This window comes from Manduca sexta, chromosome 3, assembly GCF_014839805.1.
Source record: "Manduca sexta isolate Smith_Timp_Sample1 chromosome 3, JHU_Msex_v1.0, whole genome shotgun sequence".
In the NCBI taxonomy this organism is placed as follows: domain Eukaryota; kingdom Metazoa; phylum Arthropoda; class Insecta; order Lepidoptera; family Sphingidae; genus Manduca; species Manduca sexta.
This window is the reverse complement of record NC_051117.1, coordinates 2,653,497-2,675,730: the sequence shown is the minus strand read 5'-3', so window position 1 is coordinate 2,675,730 and position 22,234 is coordinate 2,653,497. Positions and strand designations below refer to the sequence as shown.

The window sequence follows — 22,234 nt, the reverse complement described above, 5'->3', positions numbered from 1 at the left end:
ATTAAACCAATCTATCAAAAAGGTTAAATATAACATACGAAATAACTAAAAACCTCTAAAAACGAATGAAATTCGAATATTCTGCCAATCTTTCTCCTTCATACAAGAATCTATAAAAAAACATTACATCACCGAAATAACTAGAAACAAAAAATCATCCAAATGTTTGTTTGTATTCATTAATGTTGTATTTATCTGCATGATACTCGCAATATGTAAAATATAGAAACCGGTTACACAAGGTCTTCGTATCCACGTGTTCTCAACGTACGTCACAAGCCTTAATATTGTCAAGAGAAATAAGGGACGTGTAAAAGAGTAAGCGGCGATAGCCTAGTTGGGTGTGGAACGGACTGCCGAGACGAATGTCCGCAGGTTCAAATCCCAAGGGCACACACCTCTGACTTTTCTAAAATCATGTGTGTATTCTTTGTGAATTTATCGTTCGCTTTAACCGTGAAGGAAAACATCGTGAGGAAAACTGCACATCTGAGAAGTTCTCTTTAGGAATTTCGAAGGTGTCTGAAGTCTACCAATCCGCACTAGCCCAGCGTGGTGGACTAAGGCCAAATCCCTCTCAGTAGTAGAGGAGGCCCGTGCTCAGCAGTGTGCAAGTATATAATACAGGGCTGATATTATAAAAGAGTAAGACGCTGGATGCCACACACACATCACTCATTGATCTCTGAAGGTAGCCGCCCCTGCCCCTAACAATATAGTTCTGAACCAAAATAGTGATGCTGCCATAATAATGAATAGATAAATAAATGACCCTCAATCAAACCATTTGGAAAAAAAATAAAAAAAAAGGAGTATGCAGAGGCGCAACCTGGGCACCCACTTTTCGCCAAGTGTCTTCCGTCCCATGTTATTGGTGTGGAACAGGGTTACTGGAAGATATGTTAAAATGTAGCGTCTATCTAGAGGTCGTCATAATATCAACCCTGTATGTACTGTCCCACTGCTGGGCACGGGTCTCCTCTACTGCTGAGAGGGAATAGGCCTTAGTCCACCACGCTGGCCTAGTGCGGATTGGTAGACTTCACACACCTTCGAAATTCTTATAGAGAACTTCTCAGGTGTGTAGGTTTCCTCACGATGTTTTCCTTCACCGTTTAAGCAAGCGATAATTCACAAAGAATACACACATAATTTTAGGAAAGTTAGAGGTGTGTGCTCTTGGGTTTTGAACCTGCGGACATTCGTCTCGGCAATCCGTTCCACATCCAACTAGGTTATCGCCACTATTGTCAGTCGTCATATTATACATAAATTATTTTTTTCTACACTTTATATGAACTTTAATTATAATACTAAATCTCAAACTCCTTCGCGTAATTTGCTTCAAAATAGGGATAAAGTTTTTCTTCATGCATTACTTAAAAGTAGATAAAATACTCATGGTATACTCTGTTTTGCATAGGCAAGTACTGCACCATAATCGACATCGTAAAAAATCCAAGAAAATCTAGTCTAATCCGGCGAAATTTAATAAAAACAAGATAGACCAAGCAGCTACATGATTTAATTTTACAGGATGGAAATTTGCATGTCATCGGGGTCAGAATTAGTTATCTCTGTGCAAAATATCAAAACCTGTTTAGTTATGAAAAGTTAACAAACAGATGTCACTTTCGTATTTCTTATAGAAAATTATGAGGAATTGTTTGATACGTAATAGGTATTCACATATTTAAACGACACAGTATTGATTAATAATTATATCGATTTAAAGGTTTATGAACATGAATAAAGTTCAAGTGCAATTTAGAATAAAACATATTCCCTAGTTCATTCGATTCCGACGTTAACTGGAGCTAAAATCCTTTCTATTCGTTTATCTAGTTTAATCAAAACAGGTAAACTGATTTTGATGTAATTTGCTTAAATTGATTTTTGAGATTGACTCAGCGATTATTTTGTATTATTTCTTACTAAACAACTACCTATAGCCAGTTTATATACCATCTGTTTTATTATCACACATAAACGTATTATGCATGTAAATTTTGGAGCCTGAATCCAATTTCCTCCAACATCCTGGTTTCATACTACATCAACATTATATCGGTGATAATTTCAAAGCAGAATAAAAATATACGTTTCTCGAACAAAAACTGGTGTAAAATGAAAATAAAGTTTGCATACAAAATAATAGCGTGGGAAAAAAAAATCTAATACGAAGCGAACAGGTATTTATTGAATTGGTCATCAATTGAGTCGTTTATTTTCTGTTGTTGAAGTGTTTATAGTTTTAGACACGTTTTAGGATGGAGGTCACAGCTAGGAACGGTTCCGCGCAGCTATCTCAGTGCAACAAGATACCATGGGACCGTCATGTATGCGCAGAAGGCGATCGCGGACTTTGGTTGGTATGCCGGTGTATGCTCGCTTGGATGATGCTATACTCCGGACTGTCGATTGGGCTAAGAATGATAAAGCCAACATAACCGTTCAACTGGTATTTCTCTCATATGTGAGCATCCACCTGGATAGGTACCACCACAATGTTTATTTCTGCCGCCAAGCAACAGTGTGTAGTCACTGTTGTGTTCCGGTTCGAAGGATATTGTAGACTGTGAGACTACTGGACTTAATAAGACTTAACATCTCATGTCTCAGGATGGCGACCGCTGTGGAATACCAAACAATATAATTCATGCTGCTGGATGGTCTTGCTTCGACTGTTTATGGGCGGTTGTATCGCTTATCATCAGGCGAACGGCAAGCTCGTCACGTCATTCAAAGAAATAAAAAAAGAAACTCACCCCCATGTAGTGATAGGGAAAACGCGTTTTTCCACGCGAATTAAAAACACTAGTGGAGATCACAATAGGAAATAGAGGCGAGGATGATGTGACCTCAAGAATCAAGAATCTTATACTTTAACTTGGTTATAGGGCTATCAGTAGAATTTGACAAGAGCTAACTTTAAACAGAGTCCGCTCTGTAATCACGAAGACTGCCAAATATTCAAAACGTCAGAAAGAAATTAATATACAAAAAAATGCGACAAAATTAGAAAACTTGTTTTATTTCGATATAAATAGTAGTCTACAGACCGACTCTAGATATACTAAAAAATATACTTAAATTTAAACTATCAAAATCTTGAGGGGCTTCATCAACTAATTTGAGTACCCAAGGACCCGAGCCTTGTAAGGTTGGAAACCTACACCGACGTCCAGAAAAAACTTATATTAACTGACGCTATAAGAAGAAATCTCTCCGTTTTGAACAAAAAAAAAAACACATATCTTATCCTCGAAGGGGTAGACACAGACGCAATTAGGGCAATCACTTTTCGCCTGTGAGTTCAACCCCATCTTCATATCCGAGCCTATTGCCTTATCAGGCTCCAATTAATGACTCCGGGCTGATGCTGAACAGAAAAAGCTATCATCATTTCGAACCCTGGGCCTCAGGACTGTGTTCTACGCGTAGTATACGCCTACACAATTTACGAATTGCGGATGTCATTCTTATATCATGTTATTTTACTGTTTCAAGGATTTTAAAAATCGAAAATTATATCATCCATTGAACATTATGTAAATAAATTATATAATAATTTTAAAATCTAGTTTTTGATACTTTGTTAATCAATTTTGAAATATAAAGTCAGTGTTAGGAAGAGATAAAGAGACTTTAAAACATTTTATCATTATATATAATCAGTTTGGCGTTTGCGATTTTTATAAATAATTCTGAACCGACTTTGATTAAGTTTACATTTTATACATTTGGATTTTTAACTGTTAAATAGTTTAACTTAAAATATACCTTAACCTCCGGAAAATAAAAGCATTTCTGGCCAAGACTTTGCATCTAAACATAAATCTTAAGTTAATTTTCAAGCCCTTATATTATAATAAATGTAAAACCTTGTGAAATTTTTGTATGTTTGTTAGAAGTATACGCGGACATATTTGAACATATTTGAATTAACTTTGGCACACTAATAGACCATATTCAGGATTACCACATAGGCTACCTTGTATCCCGAGAACTTGCTCCCACGGGAAGTAATGGGATTTTTAATTATTCTTTGAAATAGATGGCGTTTTCGTCGTACCAGTGGCGCTGTAATCGCTTTAGTATTTGATGCACTTTGAAGTATAGAATTTAATGATGCTACTATCAACATCTAGTCATAAAATATACGCAATATTATCAAGGTCCTTTGCAAAATATCGAAAACCTAATAATACACGTGTAGGAATAAATAAATTAATTAATAGTCCTGTATTACGTTTGTGCGGATGTATTTTGTTCCTGGGTTTTGTACTAGTTCTCAAGGCTTTAAGATAAATAAACTTTATACACGTGTAACTCGTTATAATATTAAAAAAATAACGATAAACTTGCGTAGTTTTGGTATTTCCTAGGTTTTTGTTCAAGATGAATGAATACGTGCGTGTTTATGTGTTATAGACTAGCGGTGCTGGTGGTGGTGACAATGCTGCGCGTGCGCAGGGTGGAGACCCTGAGGTGAGGGGAGGGAGAAGACTAGACCAGAATTAAGTTCCATGATCGACGCATGGTATATTGAGATATTAAAGACGGCATAGTGTACCCTTAGGAATCGATACTTATAATTGCGAATGTAACTGTATGTCTGTTACGCTTTCGCGGCTGAACCACTGGAACGTGATGAAATACGGTATGGATATGATTCAAGACCACGTGAAGGATATAATCGATATTTTGTCTGGAAAAATTTTATAGAGGAACTTTTATCCCCGAAATCCTTTTTCACGCGAGTAGAGCCAACTAGAAGCTAATTGTTTATAATTTCTACGGGAATTGAACTCTGGATACATGTCACTACCTATTAATTAAACACAATACATTAATAAAACTCATATATTTGAAGTATATTTATTCTAATTTGTTCACGACATAATGCAAGTAAAGCATTTTGTTCTTAGTGAAGGTCGAACGAAACCAGACGTGTGACATTCGCGATTATGTTATTTTTAAAGAGAGTTCATTATGTTAATATATAGAAATATCATTTCGCATGCACAAATGCACTTTCGTATTCACAATAATAGGAATTTGGAATTTGCCTCTGTTTAATGTTTTAGTTGGCTATTTAAACTTAACAATTTCTGTCAAGTATTGCCATTGCACTATTTTAGTATCTTACTTTTTTGTTATTTCTGTGAAGTTAAGCATACTACCCACCGCGCACTCTAAAGTATGCAGGTTTCTACATATCGAAATGATTAATTAATACTTCGAGAATTTAGGGATATCCGCCCTGATAGTGAAGCGGAAACCTTCTGGTCCAATCCTTTCTTGCTAGTTTACAGCGTATTGTTGAAAATTAAATTAAAGTTTTTAAAGATTTACCTCGCGGTGATTATCAAATCGTCTTTAGATCACAATCGTGGCGAGTCGAAGTATAAAAAAAAACTCTTACTTCGAAGCGAAATGTCCATATTAATAAATCAATCCCATCTTGGAGTAGGATCTCAAGTAGACATTTAATGTATAGAACTATTTAATAAACAAAACTTAAGTTGTTACTCAATAACTTGTTCTCAGTTGAGACGGTATTTAATAGATAAAACTCAACTGGAACAGTGCGTCGTATACTTAAGTTATCATTTGAGATGTTGTTAATATCCGTTTATTAGAAAGCGACAACTTTAACACACTGAATTTTACTTGAGAGCTCTTACTTGATATCGCAATTCAGAGCGAAACTGAGTTGCTATTTTAATATTAAATCGGCATTTTTTTTACTACCGTCGTACGTTACGCTACCTTGTGAATTCGGTCCGGAGCGCTAACAGCAGGACATTGACACTTTATCGGCTGATGATATAGCACCAATCGATTGGTGTTCCACTCATCTGGTGGGGAATGAATACGTTTTCGCACAAACAAACGTTATTTGTACCGTGCGAAAAATTCTACGTGGCTGTATGCAGGACAGTGTGCCAGTATTTGAGTAGAATTTTTTTTTTAAATTTCGAATCGTGTTTGTGATATTTAAATTGAAGATGGAATGTCATAGACATGTTAATATAATACTGTTTGATTTTAAATCGTTGTTAAACGTAACGTTAAATCAAATTTGAAATTTTATTTTTCCTAAAGGGTATTTTTAATTTTGATATTACGGGATTGCATTTAATTTCTCAATATGTAGAGAGCACTATGTTCAGCACTGGACAGTCGTTGATGATGATTAAACTAGTTGAAGTTTCATTTCACTATTTTATGTTACCTGATGTTTTTTATAAAGAAATCATCGTAGTGCCTATTTACAACATACTTTTATGAATATGAATATAAATATGTCTAATTTTATATAAGTATAAACACGTGGAATGGATATACAAGTTTATAATATCACATAACGACCAAGCCAAATCGGTGAATATTAATAGACAAAATGATTATTATAAAAAACCAGAAAGTGGACGATAAGCAATTTAAAAACCTTTAAATCTGATTTACGGCCTGATTTTATGGACTTGGCATATAATATTTTTATTTTTATAAAAAATAATTTTAACAGTACATCTTGTTCCAATTTGCTTTTTGAATTTGGGATACAATAGAAATATTCATTAAACTTAAATTCAGTGTATTTTCAAATATTCCTGGCCGTTTAAAACAATATCTATTTAAGAATACATTTTCCCATTCCTAATTCAAATTCAACAAATCTTAACATGTTTCCTAATTTGAGTCAAGAAATCTTTTAACCAGAAGTAAAAAAAAATAGCTCTACGCCAGTTAAAAATAAACAAATGGATTTTTAATCAACAAAAGAGTAGTGTCCATTCAGTAGTTTATATAAAAATATTAATTAAAGTGCTGGAGCAAGCCGGAGTGCTGTGAGTAAGCCCCGCCTACTATAGAGCGACGCCCAATACCGCTGTACAGTGACGCCTACTGAAATCTCGCGCTAAGAGCTAAATAACGTCATAGAAACTTCTTCTTTTTCCTTGTCTATGATATATGTCAGTAATCATTCCTCTTTTAAAAACAATCTAGGAAAATTACTGGCCATTATGTTGTTTAAATCAGATGTCAATAACGTGGAGTATAGACCCATGGAGTTTTTTTTGTAAAGGTACTCTTATGAGGATAGCATTCTGATGATAAGTGGATCATCACAATGGCCTACTTCTTATATTAATAAGGGGAATAAAAAAGTGTAAACCTAAAAATACAAAACAATAAAAAAGACGCTCCACTCGTTAAAATAGAGGACGGTGTTTATTTTAAGAAAATTCTTATGTAATCGTAATTTCCAGATTCCAGGGGAAGTTGAACGGTTATGTTGGACTCATGGCAACATTAAGCGTGGAGAGGTCTGAGCGATCGATAGAGAGTTCCTATCTTTCTTAGGGCGGCATTCCATCCAAAACCCTTGAAGGAAGAATGTTCTACCAAAGCATTTTTTTCAAGATTGATTTTTTCCTTTTAACACTAAATATTTGATTGTAAGTTAACCTCGCTATCGCTTAATCCCCCAATTCCAGAACTGTCTTCAAGAATTTATTTTTATGCAGTCATAATATTTTGACGTCATTACATATTGAGAGTTCGTGTTGATGACAGTTTCTTGATCATTCTTTATTGTAAAAATAATATTATTGTGAGATAATTTATACTTAGTCTGGCCATAAATACTGTTACACTTAATTATAAAAAAATATTACATTTGAATTTCGAATCTGTCATTTTTATACGATTGTTCATTGTGTTTTCTCATTTTGGCGCCAATACATTGTAAAATATTTTGCGATATTAAAATGGTGTGGGGTGATAAAGAGAACCGAATCGCTGTGATAGCATTACACAAAGTAGGTATGGAGCCAAATGCAATTTTTAAAACTCTCCATACACTTGGTATTAGTAAAATGTTTGTGTACCGGGCTATTAATAGGTACAATGAGACCTCCTCTGTTTGTGACAGAAAAAGATCTGGCCGTCCACGTAGTGTTCGTACGAAAAAAGGTGGTCAAAGCAGTAAGGGAAAGAATTCGAAGAAATCCTGTCCGAAAGCAAAAGATTTTATCTCGGGAAATGAAGATAGCACCTAGAACCATGTCGCGTATTTTAAAAGATGACTTAGGACTTGCAGCCTATAAGAGACGCACTGGCCATTTCTTAACTGATAATTTAAAGAAGAATAGGGTGGTAAAATCGAAACAACTACTGAAGCGGTACGCAAAGGGAGGTCACAGAAAAATTTTGTTTACGGATGAGAAAATTTTTACAATTGAGCAACATTTTAACAAACAAAATGACCGTATTTATGCTCAAAGCTCTAAGGAAGCTTCCCAATTAGTCGACAGAGTGCAACGTGGACATTATCCGACTTCAGTGATGGTTTGGTGGGGTGTTAGCTATGAAGGAGTGACTGAGCCATATTTTTGTGAAAAAGGTATCAAAACATCGGCACAAGTGTATCAAGATACCATTCTTGAGAAGGTAGTTAAGCCCCTTAACATCACCATGTTCAATAACCAAGTATGGTCCTTCCAGCAAGACTCGGCGCCGGGTCATAAAGCTCGGTCCACGCAGTCTTGGTTGGAATCGAACGTTTCGGACTTCATCAGAGCTGAAGACTGGCCGTCGTCTAGTCCCGATCTTAATCCGCTGGATTATGATTTGTGGTCAGTTTTAGAGAGTACAGCTTGCTCTAAACGCCATGATAATTTGGAGTCCCTAAAACAATCTATACGATTGGCAGTGAAGAATTTTCCCATGGAAAGAGTGCGTGCTTCTATTGATAACTGGCCTCATCGTTTAAAGGACTGTATTGCAGCCAATGGAGACCACTTCGAATAAGCTTTTTATATTTTTAATTGTTTTATATTTATGTATTAAACTGACACACTGTAAAAGTAATAAATGTTATTTGCAGTTAACAATTTTCTTTTTTCTTTATTACAATATTTATGGCAAGACTAGGTATAAAAAGAATCCTGAGTTTAGCCATGTAAACGTCAATTGGCAGATTCGCAAATAAATAGACTTTTTTATATTGAAAAATACCAATTACTATGTTGAGGTTTTCTTTATAATTCTATCATGTTAATAAAGAACTACAATCCCGTTTTAAATTTCAGACAAACTGAGATGCATAATATTTATTCTTAAAGGACAAGTTCCCAAATTAATTATTCACAAAAACAAAACGAATCAAACTCAAATATTATCTTGGAATAAAAATTATATACCTACATGTCTGAAGGTCTTCCTTGAGACTGGAAAATTATTATTTCAATTGACACTAAACGAATTTTGATACATCGATCTGTAGTTTATGGTATTATCACCAACTGCAGTAAAATAAAATGTTTATTTTTAGCGAACATATGATATTATTATTATTATTATTATTAAGATAATGTAACTTTAATAACTGCTGACATTGAGAGATTTTTATTAGTTGCCATAAAAAAAGCAGATTTTTATTTTTGAAAAAGCCAGCTCCGAGTGTTTTCAATCTAAATAAATGTATTTTGTTCCTATCCCTAGTTAGTTATAAATTCTATGTACACATATATGCACTTAGCTGGTGGTTGGATGTATTTTATATCCGCTCGGATAGCGACCACCTTAGGTTTTAAATCTCGCTATAGTGGCCCACGTAAGTGTGTCGCGTTCCAGGATCAGCCCGTATATATCCGGTTTCAACAGGCCGGCATAATTATTTCGACGGCCGAGGGTAATCATCTCTCGTCAGTCGACATTCTATTGGACCCCACTCCACTTACCATCAGGTGCAGTCGGGTCACTTTTTTTTTATTAGGTTCACAAAACTGGTTTTACACGGTAAACAGAGTTCAAGATAAAAAATATTACATTATGTTCATTAACAAAAGTGAACAACCTTCTTGAAGTGAACACAACATGCATTAAATCTAAATTTCGGCTTAAATTATATTAAATATCAAGAATATAATATAAACAGTTAGTGTAACAAAGTAACAGTGCGAAATAATACTGAAAAAGAAAGACTAGACAAAAAGAAAAACAATGCAATAAACTTGGCCGTGCATGCATAAAAAATGATATTTACATTATTAATTGATATACAAATCTCCGTATACAATCTATATTAGCTCCTCCTTATTATGTTTTATTCAACAATTTATTTTTAAATCGCAAAACAACTTAGCTCCTAGACATAGCAGCGGTTGAACCTAGACTGAAGAGGTGGTGTGGGGTGAGAACTTTCTAGGTGCACGGGGTGGATGGGGACGTGCCTGGGTTTTTCATGAGCAATTTTACTCTTTCAGGAAGTAGAAAAAATTCTGTAACGGAGTTGAGTGTTAAAAATTCTTTGTTTTATATTTCATTTGTTACGTGTGAGTTGATTTCTTATATTTAAAGTATTATTAGGAGTATTTGCTACACGATTTCCATCTTTACATTCAGTACATCTTATATCTTAGTTTCTCACTCCAAATAGACTTCAAATTATTAGCCACATTTAGTAATAATATCTTAATATGTGCAAGAAATGTAACATCACATACACCTATATATATTCATATTATAACAATATATTCATATTATGCGAATTAATGATTAATTTCCGTTACTAATGTTAGGATTTACGGAAAGTATTCGCATCTTTGAATGAAATATGTTATTTATAAGATCAAATATACATAAGTCACTCCGTAGACATCTGACCTAAAGAATGTTAGGTTTTCCCACGACATTTGATACAGAAGGACAAGATAATTTATTTGTATTCAAAATCGCTACTTCGTACGTATTATTTAAGTTTTATATTACAGTTTAACCGTATTAAATTATGTCCGATTTTCGTCTATAGATTTTTTTTTATTTATTTATTTATACACGTATTATAACACCATAACAGTTGATACTAATGCGATGTTATACAGATTTAATCTTAACAATTGATTTCAATCTATGAGCCATTTCTGTGAATTCTGTCAGGTTACATATAAATATATCCAAGCTCTAGGATATAGTATTAAGCAATCGTATGGCCCGTGACAAGGGCGCAAACCTTAGTACATTTTGAATAAATCGGTGTGTATATACTCTGTAATATCCAATAGAACCTGTTTTTTAAGATTTTCCTTTTCATAGGCATATAAGGCGTGTTCTTGTCGAGCAGACGTAAAAATCTATACTTTATTATATAAAGCTGAAGAGTTTGTTTGTTTGAACGCGCTAATATCAGAAACTACTGGTTCGAATAAAAAAAATCTTTTAATGTTGGATAGCCCATTTATCGAGGAAGGCTATAGGGTATATAATATCACGCTATGATCAATAGGAGCGGAGCATCAATGAAATGTTGCAAAACCGGGGAAAATTTATTCCTTTTGAGAGCTTCCGTTGAGCGCTGCGTAAACGGTTAAAGTGACACAACACTCAAGTAAGTCGCGATTATTCCCCTTAATAAAGTTAAGAAAAAATATGTTAAAAACAAAATTCTCGTGCCCAATCTGTCTGCCTGACTGAACACGATAAATTCAAACACTATCCAACGAATTTCGATGAAATTTTGTATCGAGATAATTTGAGACCTCGAAGGACGTAGGCTACTTTCTATCCCGGGAAAATGTATAGCAGGTCATTTATCCCGGAAAACTTTCATGCAGTCGTAGCCGCGAACCAAAGCTAGTATGATATAATCATTTTTGAAATATATTTGAAACATTAAATGCCTTAAGATTTCGAATGCTTTGGCATACGATTTTATCGGACCGATATATCGATTGTCGACGCACGTAATCGTACAAGAATCGGTGACTTTCCCATCAATTATTATTAATGGACGCACAATATAATAGTCTTTTAAATTCATACAAATTTTATGCATATATGATATTTAAATTTATTAAGTATTATATTTTGATTCAAGACACGATTGACCTATGTAAAATTATATAATATACAAGATTATAAAACTATATTTGACCTTGCAGTAGAAAATATATATGGAATAATATGTTTACAGACAACTAATGTCTTATAATAAAATTATTTAAATTCTCTATGGTATTAACTATATAGATGCTATTGATATTTAACCTTGCAAACCTAAAGATAAATTAATAATATTATATTAGCATACATTTATTTATATTTCGTGCCTAAAAAAATTTAACTTATTAGCGAAATAGATAAAATTTATGCCGCATTAAAATAATAACAACATAAGTTGCCAAGTTTGATTCAGGTGGACATTGGTAGGTACATGAATATCTGACGGGACGTGAATTCATTGTTTTTTTTAAGTAGTAAACCCAACCTTTATATCTAAAGGTTTTTTGGATACTATACTTTATATCTATACTATTATATAAAGCTGAAGAGTTTGTTTGTTTGTTTGTTTGTTTGTTTGTTTGAACGCGCTAATCTCAGGAACTACCAGTCCAAATTGAAAAATTCTTTTTGCGTTGGATAGCCCTTTGTTCGTGGAGTGCTATAGGCTATATATCATCACGCTATACCCAATAGGAGCGGGGCAGTAATGGCTAATCTCAGGAACTACCGGTCCAAACTGAAAAATTCTTTTTGTGTTGGATAGCCCTTTGTTCGTGGAGTGCTATAGGCTATATATCATCACGCTATGACCAATAGGAGCGGAGCAGTAATGGCTAATCTCAGGAACTACCGGTTCAAACTGAAAAAATATTTTTGTGTTGGATAGTTCTTTGTTGGTGGAGTACTATGGGGTATATATCATCACGCTATGACCAATAGGAGCGGAGCAGTAATGGCTAATCTCAGGAACTATCAGATCGAACTGAAAAAATATTTTTGTGTTGGATAGCACTTTGTTCCTGGAGTGCTATAGGCTATATATCATCACGCTATGACTAATAGGAGCGGAGCAGTAATGGCTAATCTCAGGAACTACCGTGTTTGAACTGAAAAAATCTTTTTGTGTTGGATAGCCCTTTGTTCCTGGAGTGCTATAGGCTATATATCATCACGCTATGACCAATCGGAGCGGAGCAGTAATGAAACATGTTGCAAAAACGGGGAAAAATTATTAGTTTTGAGAGCTTCCGTTGCGTGCGCTGCGTAAACGGTTAAAGTTATGCAACAATGATGTATGACGGGATTATTCCTCTTAAAAAGTTCTAAAAAATATATTATAAAACAAAGTCCCCCGCTGCATCTGTCTGCCTGAACGTGTTAAACTCAAAAACTACTCAACGTATTAAGATGAAATTTGGTATGGAGACAGTTTGAGAGGCTCCCGGGAAACTACTACTTTTATAACGGAAAACTTTAGCCTGAAAAACTTTATAACGCGGGCGGAGCCGCGGGCAAAAGCTAGTCTGTATTATAAAATTACTCTGTTTCCTAAACCATTATTATAATGGTCAAAGAGAATACTTTTTCTTTTTAGATTTTATCGCGGTTTTTTACATTTCAATTTTGTCCCGACGTTTCGAAGAGTACAGACATGGTGACCAGGTGTAGGTCATCCAAAAAGTCAACGTCATCTACCTGTATTTTACAATTACATCAAAGACTCCAAAACACAAAAACATGGATATCTAACGGACGTGTTTCCGGTAGGCAACGGCTTGGCTGTGCCTCTCATTGCTTCAGTCGATGGGCGGATGCTGCTTACCATCAGGCGGACTGGTTGTTCATTTGCCTACTAGGCAATAAAAACCTATTTCCCTGATTTGATGCAATAGGCGACCGGACTCATTTTTGTTCTTTATTATTATCAAATATTTACGTTATATAAATTATAACACAGAAAGAATTATTTAAATCCGGTAAAAAATCAACAAGTTATAAGTCTTTTAATTTCGGTAGAAGGGGTAAGTAACAAGAAACAGAAAAGAGACGCAATACACACGTGTGACGTCATAGGGCATTACGACGCGTGCGAAAGATAGAGATGAAGCGATATCCCTACTTCGCGCACACTTCGGCACATAGTAATATTTGAAATATGAATTACTGGATCATTTTTTAACCAATTTTAATGCAGTTTTCGCAGGAGGGTTTCTTTATCGTATTATCAATCATTACATATAGAATAATGTACAAAATCGAACACAGGCCGGTCCCCTATTATTAAGCGAGGTTTATTACTAACACGTTGTATATTTATTATTTTATAAATTAATTTTGACTGTCTCGGTGACGTAGCTGTAATTGTTACACGGTACGACTACTGTGCTGAGGTCCTTGGTTCGAATCCCGGGTTGGACCAAAAATAATTGTGACTGGGTTTTTCCATCTTAAAAATTACTCAATCGCAGCTCGGAGTCGGGAAGTTGGCGGTGTGATACCCCGTGCCTCGGAAAGCACGTAAGCCGTTGGTTCTGCGCCTGATCTCTCTCCGGTCATGTCGGCTTGCCGTCTCACCGAACTATGAGTGTGAAGGAATAGAGAGTGCACCTGTGTATTGCGCACACACTAGTGCACTATAATATCTCCTGCGTACCTGGCTGATCTCCGTTGAGATTGGCCGCCGTGACCGAAATTCGACTAGGAAGGATTCATTCATTCATTTATTAATTTGTCTGTAAAGTCTACATCATAGTAACGAGCCGAACCTGTTCAATTAGTTATCACAACTTAATAACCTATTATATGCTATCATCGCATATGGCGCAGCGGGTGATCACAATGTGAAACCAGGTGTCCGAGATTCGATTTTCATGAAAATTATTATTAAATGACATGCGAAATGGGACGGAATCTATTTATATTAAGAAGACTATTATAATGGCTTCTTATTATTATAAATGAGAATTAAAATAGAACATATTATATTATACCTAAACTAGCTTTTGCCCGCGGCTCCGCCCGCGTTATAAAGTTTTTCAGGCTAAAGTTTTCCGTTATAAAAGTAGTAGTTTCCCGGGAGCCTATGTTCTTCCCGGGGTCTCAAACTGTTCCATACCAAATTTCATCTTAATACGTTGGGTAGTTTTTGAGTTTAACACGTTCAGGCAGACAGATGCAGCGGGGGACTTTGTTTTATCTTCTCATTTTTTTTTACAAAAAATAAGGGTTGGTGATAGAAGGGTATAAATTTAGGGTTGAATGTATTTTTTAATGCGACATAATAGAAAAAAATAAAAATTTGTATAGAATTATAAAAAAAATGTTAAGGGTGGACAACCCTTAACACTTAGGGGTATGAAAAATAGATGTTAGCCGATTCTCAGACCTACTGAATATGCATGCAAAATTTGGTTAAAATCGGTAAAGCCGTTTTGGAGGAGTACGGAGACAAACATTGTGACACGAGAATTTTATATATCTAAATAATAATCCTAACATAACATTGTGGTCTATTGAGATTAGGTATATTATAAACATTATACAAGGATAGAAACAAGAGAATATCACTCACAATTAACACTGGACATACAGTGTTAATTGTGAGATTCGATAAAAATCGGTGACAGACAAATCGGTACGATACGTCCGACATTAACAATAGCGTCAATAAAAACACATAATAAATCGATGATTTGTCATAAATATATTTACACGCGTCATAAGAATTTATAGTCTCTGTCAACCCTATCGGTTTTATAGCTTGCTTACAGCCGTACAACCTATAGCACTTTTACGAGCCCTAGTAAGGAAAACAATTTTACTGCTTACTAGCTTTCGATAGCAACTCTGTGTGAATTTTTATCGGAAACAAGCAATCAAAAATAAAATAGTTGATATACTGGAATGGTGTAGCTATCTTTCCTTCGTTTGTCGCCTTGGTTGCCGGCAACCAGCGGCAAAAGCTGTGCTGAACGTGTTTTATACGTTATACGCATACGTTCCAAATTTGAATGACGCCATTGTCCAAAATGGCGGAGACACGACTAAAAAATAAATAATTTTAAGAATCAGTACAGAACATACGAACTGACAAACGTACAAACACCTATATATTGGTAAAGATTTTATGAGTGCAATGATTTCTAGCTCTCGTAAGAGATTTCTTATTTAATGGGATATTTCGGATGCTTAACTCAAAACTGGTAAGTAGACTAAACAACTTCTCAGACTGATGAGCACATTACTTTATAATTCAAAATTATACCGTTGGTTTACCATATTTTTATGTTGTATAAATATTACCAGCTCTGCTGCTGAGCAAGGGCCTTCTCTACGAGAGGGCCTTCCACACTGGCGCAGTGCGGATTGGTAGATTAAATACCTTTAAAATTCTTATTGAGAATTCTAATATAGGCTCCCTTACGATGTTTTCACCGTTAATACGGGCGATAATTATTAAATAATACACACGTAGCTTCGAAAAATTAAAGGCGTCTTTAGGTTTTGAACCTGCGTACCGTCGTCTAGGCAATCCGTTCCGCTCCCAACAAGGCTATATCTATATGTATTTCGATAAATAGCATTAATAACAAAAACCTACACAAAGCCCTTCCATAAAGTCTGTCAGAGGCCTCACAGGCGGAAAGGTTAAATATTTCGGTAAAGAAAGACCGCATCAATCTGATTCACAAACAAGGGACCCTAGACTTGCATGTTACGTCCTCTTTGTTAGGGCTCCGTGTTTGATTTTATGCCTAAGTTCTTAATCGTTTCGTGTGGTATTATGAACTGCCTACCCTGTCAAGCATGCGTGATGGTATGATTGAATACGTATCTTTTTACGTCAATAATGGCTGTAGGTTAGTGTAATAATTCTTTGATTTAATTCTTTATAATGTTATATAAGTTATTGAAGTACTCTAATTTTTGTTACCATAATCTATACTTCATATTAGAAAGAGGAAAAATTGAGAGTATGGACTAATCTTTGGAGCTATGAACGGATTTAAAAAGTTTTTTTACTAATTGGAAGCTAAATTACCACTGAGTGATGTGGGCTTTTTATCACGGGAAATTATTTATCCCAGAAAAACTTTTTACGCAGGTTGGATTTATTACAATGAAGCCGAAATTTTGATATTTTCCGTGTTCACACCAAGGAGGTTCTCCACTGTCGCAAATTTACATAATGTAAAATTCGGTCTTTTGGACTCCATACTCTATACAAGTTTTCTAAACCTAATAATACAACAAAAAAGTCAATAAATTTGTATGCAAATTCTGATACTATTGAAACAAGAGTCATAAGATATCCTATCCCCATTAATTTTTAAATCAGATTTGACGAAATTGATTGTATCGACCGAGGTCCGCAATCTCAAAAAAGGGTAGGTAGAAAATGACGCTTGATTCGTTCGATACATGAAGTTTGTTGAAATACGCAGACTAGACAAACTAACATTGATTTATAGGTGGAATTAGAACTAGTCTGATTTCAGAGCCGTCTCGCGCCGCGTCCAGTAATTAGCATAAAATATGCAAAATTGTTTGTTTCTGCATAATGATATTGTTAATAGTAAATTAAATAGAAGCCGGCCTTAGAATATTTTAATAAATTTAAATAATTAGAAAATACGAGAGTATTTTTGATGTTGTATATTATTTTAGTAGTTGTGTATGTTTAACAGAATAACAATAATTGGGGGCTTGTCATACTAGCGTACATATGGGGTAAGGGGTGCTCTAGTTGCATCTCTGTCTACCTCTTCGATGAAAGCGTGATGAGTGTTTGTTTTTCGTCCTATAAGCTAATAACTGCGTTAGACATCTATTCTACTCAGTACTTTGAATGAAAACATACTGCACTCATAAACAGCCATGGCAAAGCGACTCCACTCCTAATGGAAAGGAACTCTTTCGATTGTAGAGAAATTATTTCTGGTTGACGCAATTATGTTGGCCTGTACGAACTAAGTAAAAGGGTAGTTGGATTTTGCGCGCGTTAACCTAACCACCCCGAATATTAAATGAGCTACACTAAATGTTAGAAAAGTATTTGGACTATAAACGTAAGGTGCTGTGGTTGATTTTCTCTTGAGTAAAAGTGTGTTTATCGATTGCTTAAACACATTTCGATGTGGTTACAACGAAAAGTTATACGTGAAATTTTTTGTACAAATAATAAAGTTGATTTTCCAAAATCAAATCAATTCAATTAAGGATGTCATAAATTAAACAGTTACATAACATTTAGGAAATATTCTAAACGCGTCGTCGTCATCAGCACAAAAAACAAATAACTTGTCTGATTTTTTCTAAATAATACCCGATAAATTCAACGTAAACAATAACTATAAATTATGTTAAGATAAAAAAAAACTAGTAAATTGATAACAGAGAAGAACTTTTTTAAATAACGAAAAGGAATCGAACCTGAAATACGCTATAACACCACCAAAGGTATAAAATATTTACTCACCAGAGGTAATTGCACCATTGGAGTCTGAAACAAGAAAAAGAAATTAAAACTTTATGTTTTTTTTATCTCTATTTGTTTTAGGGTTTTTATGCAGTAAGGATATGCCAACCCTAGAGTACCTTATATATCTCTATCATTAAGGAAAAATGATGTTCCAGTGTTTTTTTAAGTAGGTCAAACTGTTTTTTTAATTCGCTACCTGGTAGACACAGAGGCAAAGGAATTGTGTCCAGAAAATGGAAAGAAGTTAAAAAAATTTCCCAAATATTTTTGAAGGATCACCATAGCGCCATTTAATATAAATCATAAATTTTAAAATTATTTGTATGTCATGTTTTATACTGTAATAAACATTTTCTTTTATTTTTTGTCTATTATTTGTTTTATTGCTTTGAATGACGAGACAAGCTTGCCGAATGCCTAATGGTAAGCGATATGACTGCCCATAAACAGTAGAAACACCACCCAACACCTTAAAACACAAAGTATTGTTTGGTTTGTTCACCATCCTGAGACATGAGATGTTAAGCCTTATTATTTCCAGTAGTTATTTTGTTAATTATAATAAGTTAGTAAAGTGCCGTACCGCAATTCCAAAAACCATTAATTATACAATGTCACAATAACCTGTACAAATATAAAAATTCTGACAGAAATCCTAAAATTAGTCTAGTATTGCTCACCCATCTTTGTGTCGGCCGCGTCGCTCGCAAGCACGCTGTGCCGGTAAATGATCACCGTCATCTATTATACTAACAAACAATAATGGCTTTATATACGACCTGATGGAACCGGTTTGACATTACGTCGAATGAATCAGCTTGAGATTTAGTTCGCAAATTGCTTGATTTATTTTTGTAACTAGGAAGCGTGGTACACGTGTGGAAGAAAGTGACCTAGACATTACCCGAATGGATAAAGGTGGTTATGTGTTCGATAGAAAAACCTGAATAAGTTTAGATGAATTTTTGTCCATTAAAACGATTTCACTATTATTATTTTTTGCTAGCCTGGAAAAGTGACTTCTCTGCACCTGATAGTAATTGTAGTAGGATCCAGATAGAGTCGAGAATGACGAGATCATTTTCTGATCCCGGAATGCCGTTCAATGACGAATTTACACAGTGTTAATACACGCTATCTAATAGGATACAAATATCCAACCATAAGACTCAATTGATGAAAAGTTGATTTAGGTTTAAGAATAGCGACACACTGCGGGGGTTGCATCTTCCTATGTTTAATTCAATAGGGTAGTTGACTTCTTTTCTTTAAAAGTTATAAAGCTTTGTAATTTGATGGAAAGAGTAGCTGCCAAGTAACAGTAATAGCAAACTGTGACGTCACGAACTGTCACCGGTCATAACTTTTGCGTTAGAAAGAGATAGAGCGATGACTCCTTTAATAACTCCTTTATTTTTCGATAAATTTTAATGCTGACTTCAGAGAAGAATTTATTTTTAATATTTTCCGTTACATATAAAATAATGTACTTATCAAACATAGGAAACTACTCAATTATGCTGGCCTACATAGTTTTTCGCACTTCGCTTAAAGGTGGATGAAATATACCACGGCCTGCCTCAAGATTACAGCTTATGCCTTCTGTTTTTATATCTTCTTGAATTCCATTTATATCGACTATCTTAATACTCGTGCCTCACAAAAAAAATAACTTTGATAACCCAAGTTTTTGCCATATCTATACATAAGAAATATGTAAAGTTGTGTGTTAGGCATGTACCCTTTTTTATTACTTTGAATGACGAGACGAGCTTGCCGTTCGCCTGATGGTAAGCGATACGACCGCCAATAAACAGCAGTAACCCGTCCAATACCTTGATTTACAAAGTATTGTTTGGTATTCCACTGCCCTCACCATCCTGAGACATGAGACGGCAAGTCTTATTATGTCCAGTAGTTACACTGGCTACAATGTCCTTCAAACCGGAACACAACAGTGACTATTCACTGCTTGGCAGCAGAAATAGATTTTGCGGTGGTACCAACCCACGCTGACTCTCACATATGAGAGACCTACCACCGGAACCTACTCGAACATATGTAACAAGCGACTCGCCCTAGCTTCGCACAAATAAAACTAGTTATCTATAGCCAGATGACTGGTGGTCCAATCAGGATCAAACTCCACAGGATCTCCCGCTAGGCTAATTTGAATATTACTTAAAATCTGTCCAGCCGTTTTGGAGTTAGGTACATTCGTTTATTTTGGACTGCCTCGGCGGCGCAGTTGTAATTATACACGGTACGAGTACAACTACCGCGCTGATGTCTTGGATTCAAATTCCAGGTCGGGCCAAAATCATTAACTGGGATTTTCCATCTTAAAACAAATACTCAGTCGTAGCTCTAAGGCAGGAAGTTGGCGGTATACCCGCTTTCATCGGAAAGCACGTAAAGCCGTTGGTCTTACGCCTGATCTCTCTCCAGTCATGTCGGATTGCCGTCTCACTGAACTATGAGAGTGAAGGAACAGAGAGTGCACCTGTGTACTATAATATGTCTTGCGTACTTGGCAGATCTCCGTTGAGAATGGCCACCGTAGCCGAAATTCGGCTTGGAGGGATTCATTCATTCATTTGATTACATTCATTCGTGTATCAGAAAATATGACAATGAACATCTTGTTTTTTGGTGCCATCTCATCAAAACTCGTAAGCGCAGCCACGTACAAGAGTTAGTTATAAATAAAATTTTGTTTACCTAACCCTACATTGTTTTAGGTTATGAAGGTTAAGTTTATTTATTCTTGAATGATAACTGCCCCATCCATAGTGGAAACGTATTTAGGTTGAAATCAGTGAGGATTTGTGTTTCCATTCAAAAACACGGATTGGTATAAATGGGTACTGAATCAAATATTCAGGACCACATAAGAGCGTCAATTGGTACTTATGAAATGGTATTATTATCTACATATATAAATGAATCCCTATTTCCCTTGGTCACGCCATCACGCGTAAACGGCTGGACCAATTTCACAATTTTTTTTAGTTGTGTTTGTTATTGTCAGGAGAAGGTTCTTATGAAAGAGAAATTGAAAAATTTGCCCGGAAAATTAGAAAATTTAAGAAAACTCAACGAAAATATTAATTTTATATAACTGTCAATTGTTTGAAATAACTGTCAGCTATTAACAGAATGCGCGCTGCAAATTCATAGTTAAGGCGATACCTCAAGGTCCATTTTCACCTTTAATCTGGGTAACTAAACAAGTATTGGCAAGTAAAGAATTTAAATTCACGTCTAGTTTCGTCATATTAAATTTTAAAGGCCGAAATATCCATGATTATTAATTATTTTTACGTTTTTCTTTCAACTGCGAGAACTAATCACTAACTAGACGTGAATTTAAATTCTTTACTTGCCAATACTTGTTTAGTTACCCAGATTAAAGGTGAAACAAAATGTATGAAAATGGACCTTGAGGTATCGCCTTAAGACGGGACAACGTCTGTTGGGTCAACTAGTAATTAAAATAAATACCTCTCTCTTCTGAAAACGTTTATCTCTTCGTAATTGTCTTCATCTGCACTTGGCTTTGGCCCGTGCTATGGTACCTCCAGGTAGGAGACGTATAATGGCACGCACTGTGAGGAGATTTCTCACTCTTAAATCCATACTACCGATGGTTTGGGTAATTTTTTATACACATTGATGTTTTTAAAATTTACATAAAAATTAAAAAGTATTTTTCAATAATAAATGGTAATAATAGTCATTTCTTATGATGTAAGTTACAATAGGACTTACATTAAGTTAATTTTACGATAATGACTCATTTGTACATTTCAATTTCGGTGTATTTTCAACAAGAAATAAAAATATGGTCCTAATATGTCGTCGGCAATGTAAGCTAGAAATATGAAGATAAGTATTGCTCACAGTTTCTCCCGCTTTGAACACCATGCCCGAAATATCCTAATATATTTTTGAGGT

At 35.0% G+C, this 22,234-nt stretch overlaps 1 protein-coding gene across 4 annotated transcripts in view; it reads right to left on the bottom strand.

The window, feature by feature from the left end:
- LOC115441217 (forkhead box protein P1) overlaps window positions 1-22,234 on the bottom strand; it is a 118,534-nt gene that overhangs the window by 37,231 nt on the left and 59,069 nt on the right. For 2 of the 4 annotated variants that reach the window (XM_030165906.2, XM_037438639.1), the window contains one exon: window positions 18,275-18,298. The exons of 1 other annotated variant lie outside the window; for it this stretch is intronic. In XM_030165906.2, the coding sequence (XP_030021766.1) occupies window positions 18,275-18,298 (24 nt within the window). Of the gene's footprint in view, window positions 1-18,274; window positions 18,299-18,957; window positions 18,998-22,234 lie in introns of those variants that run through there. One more of the 4 variants, XM_030165907.2, reaches the window with a different exon arrangement.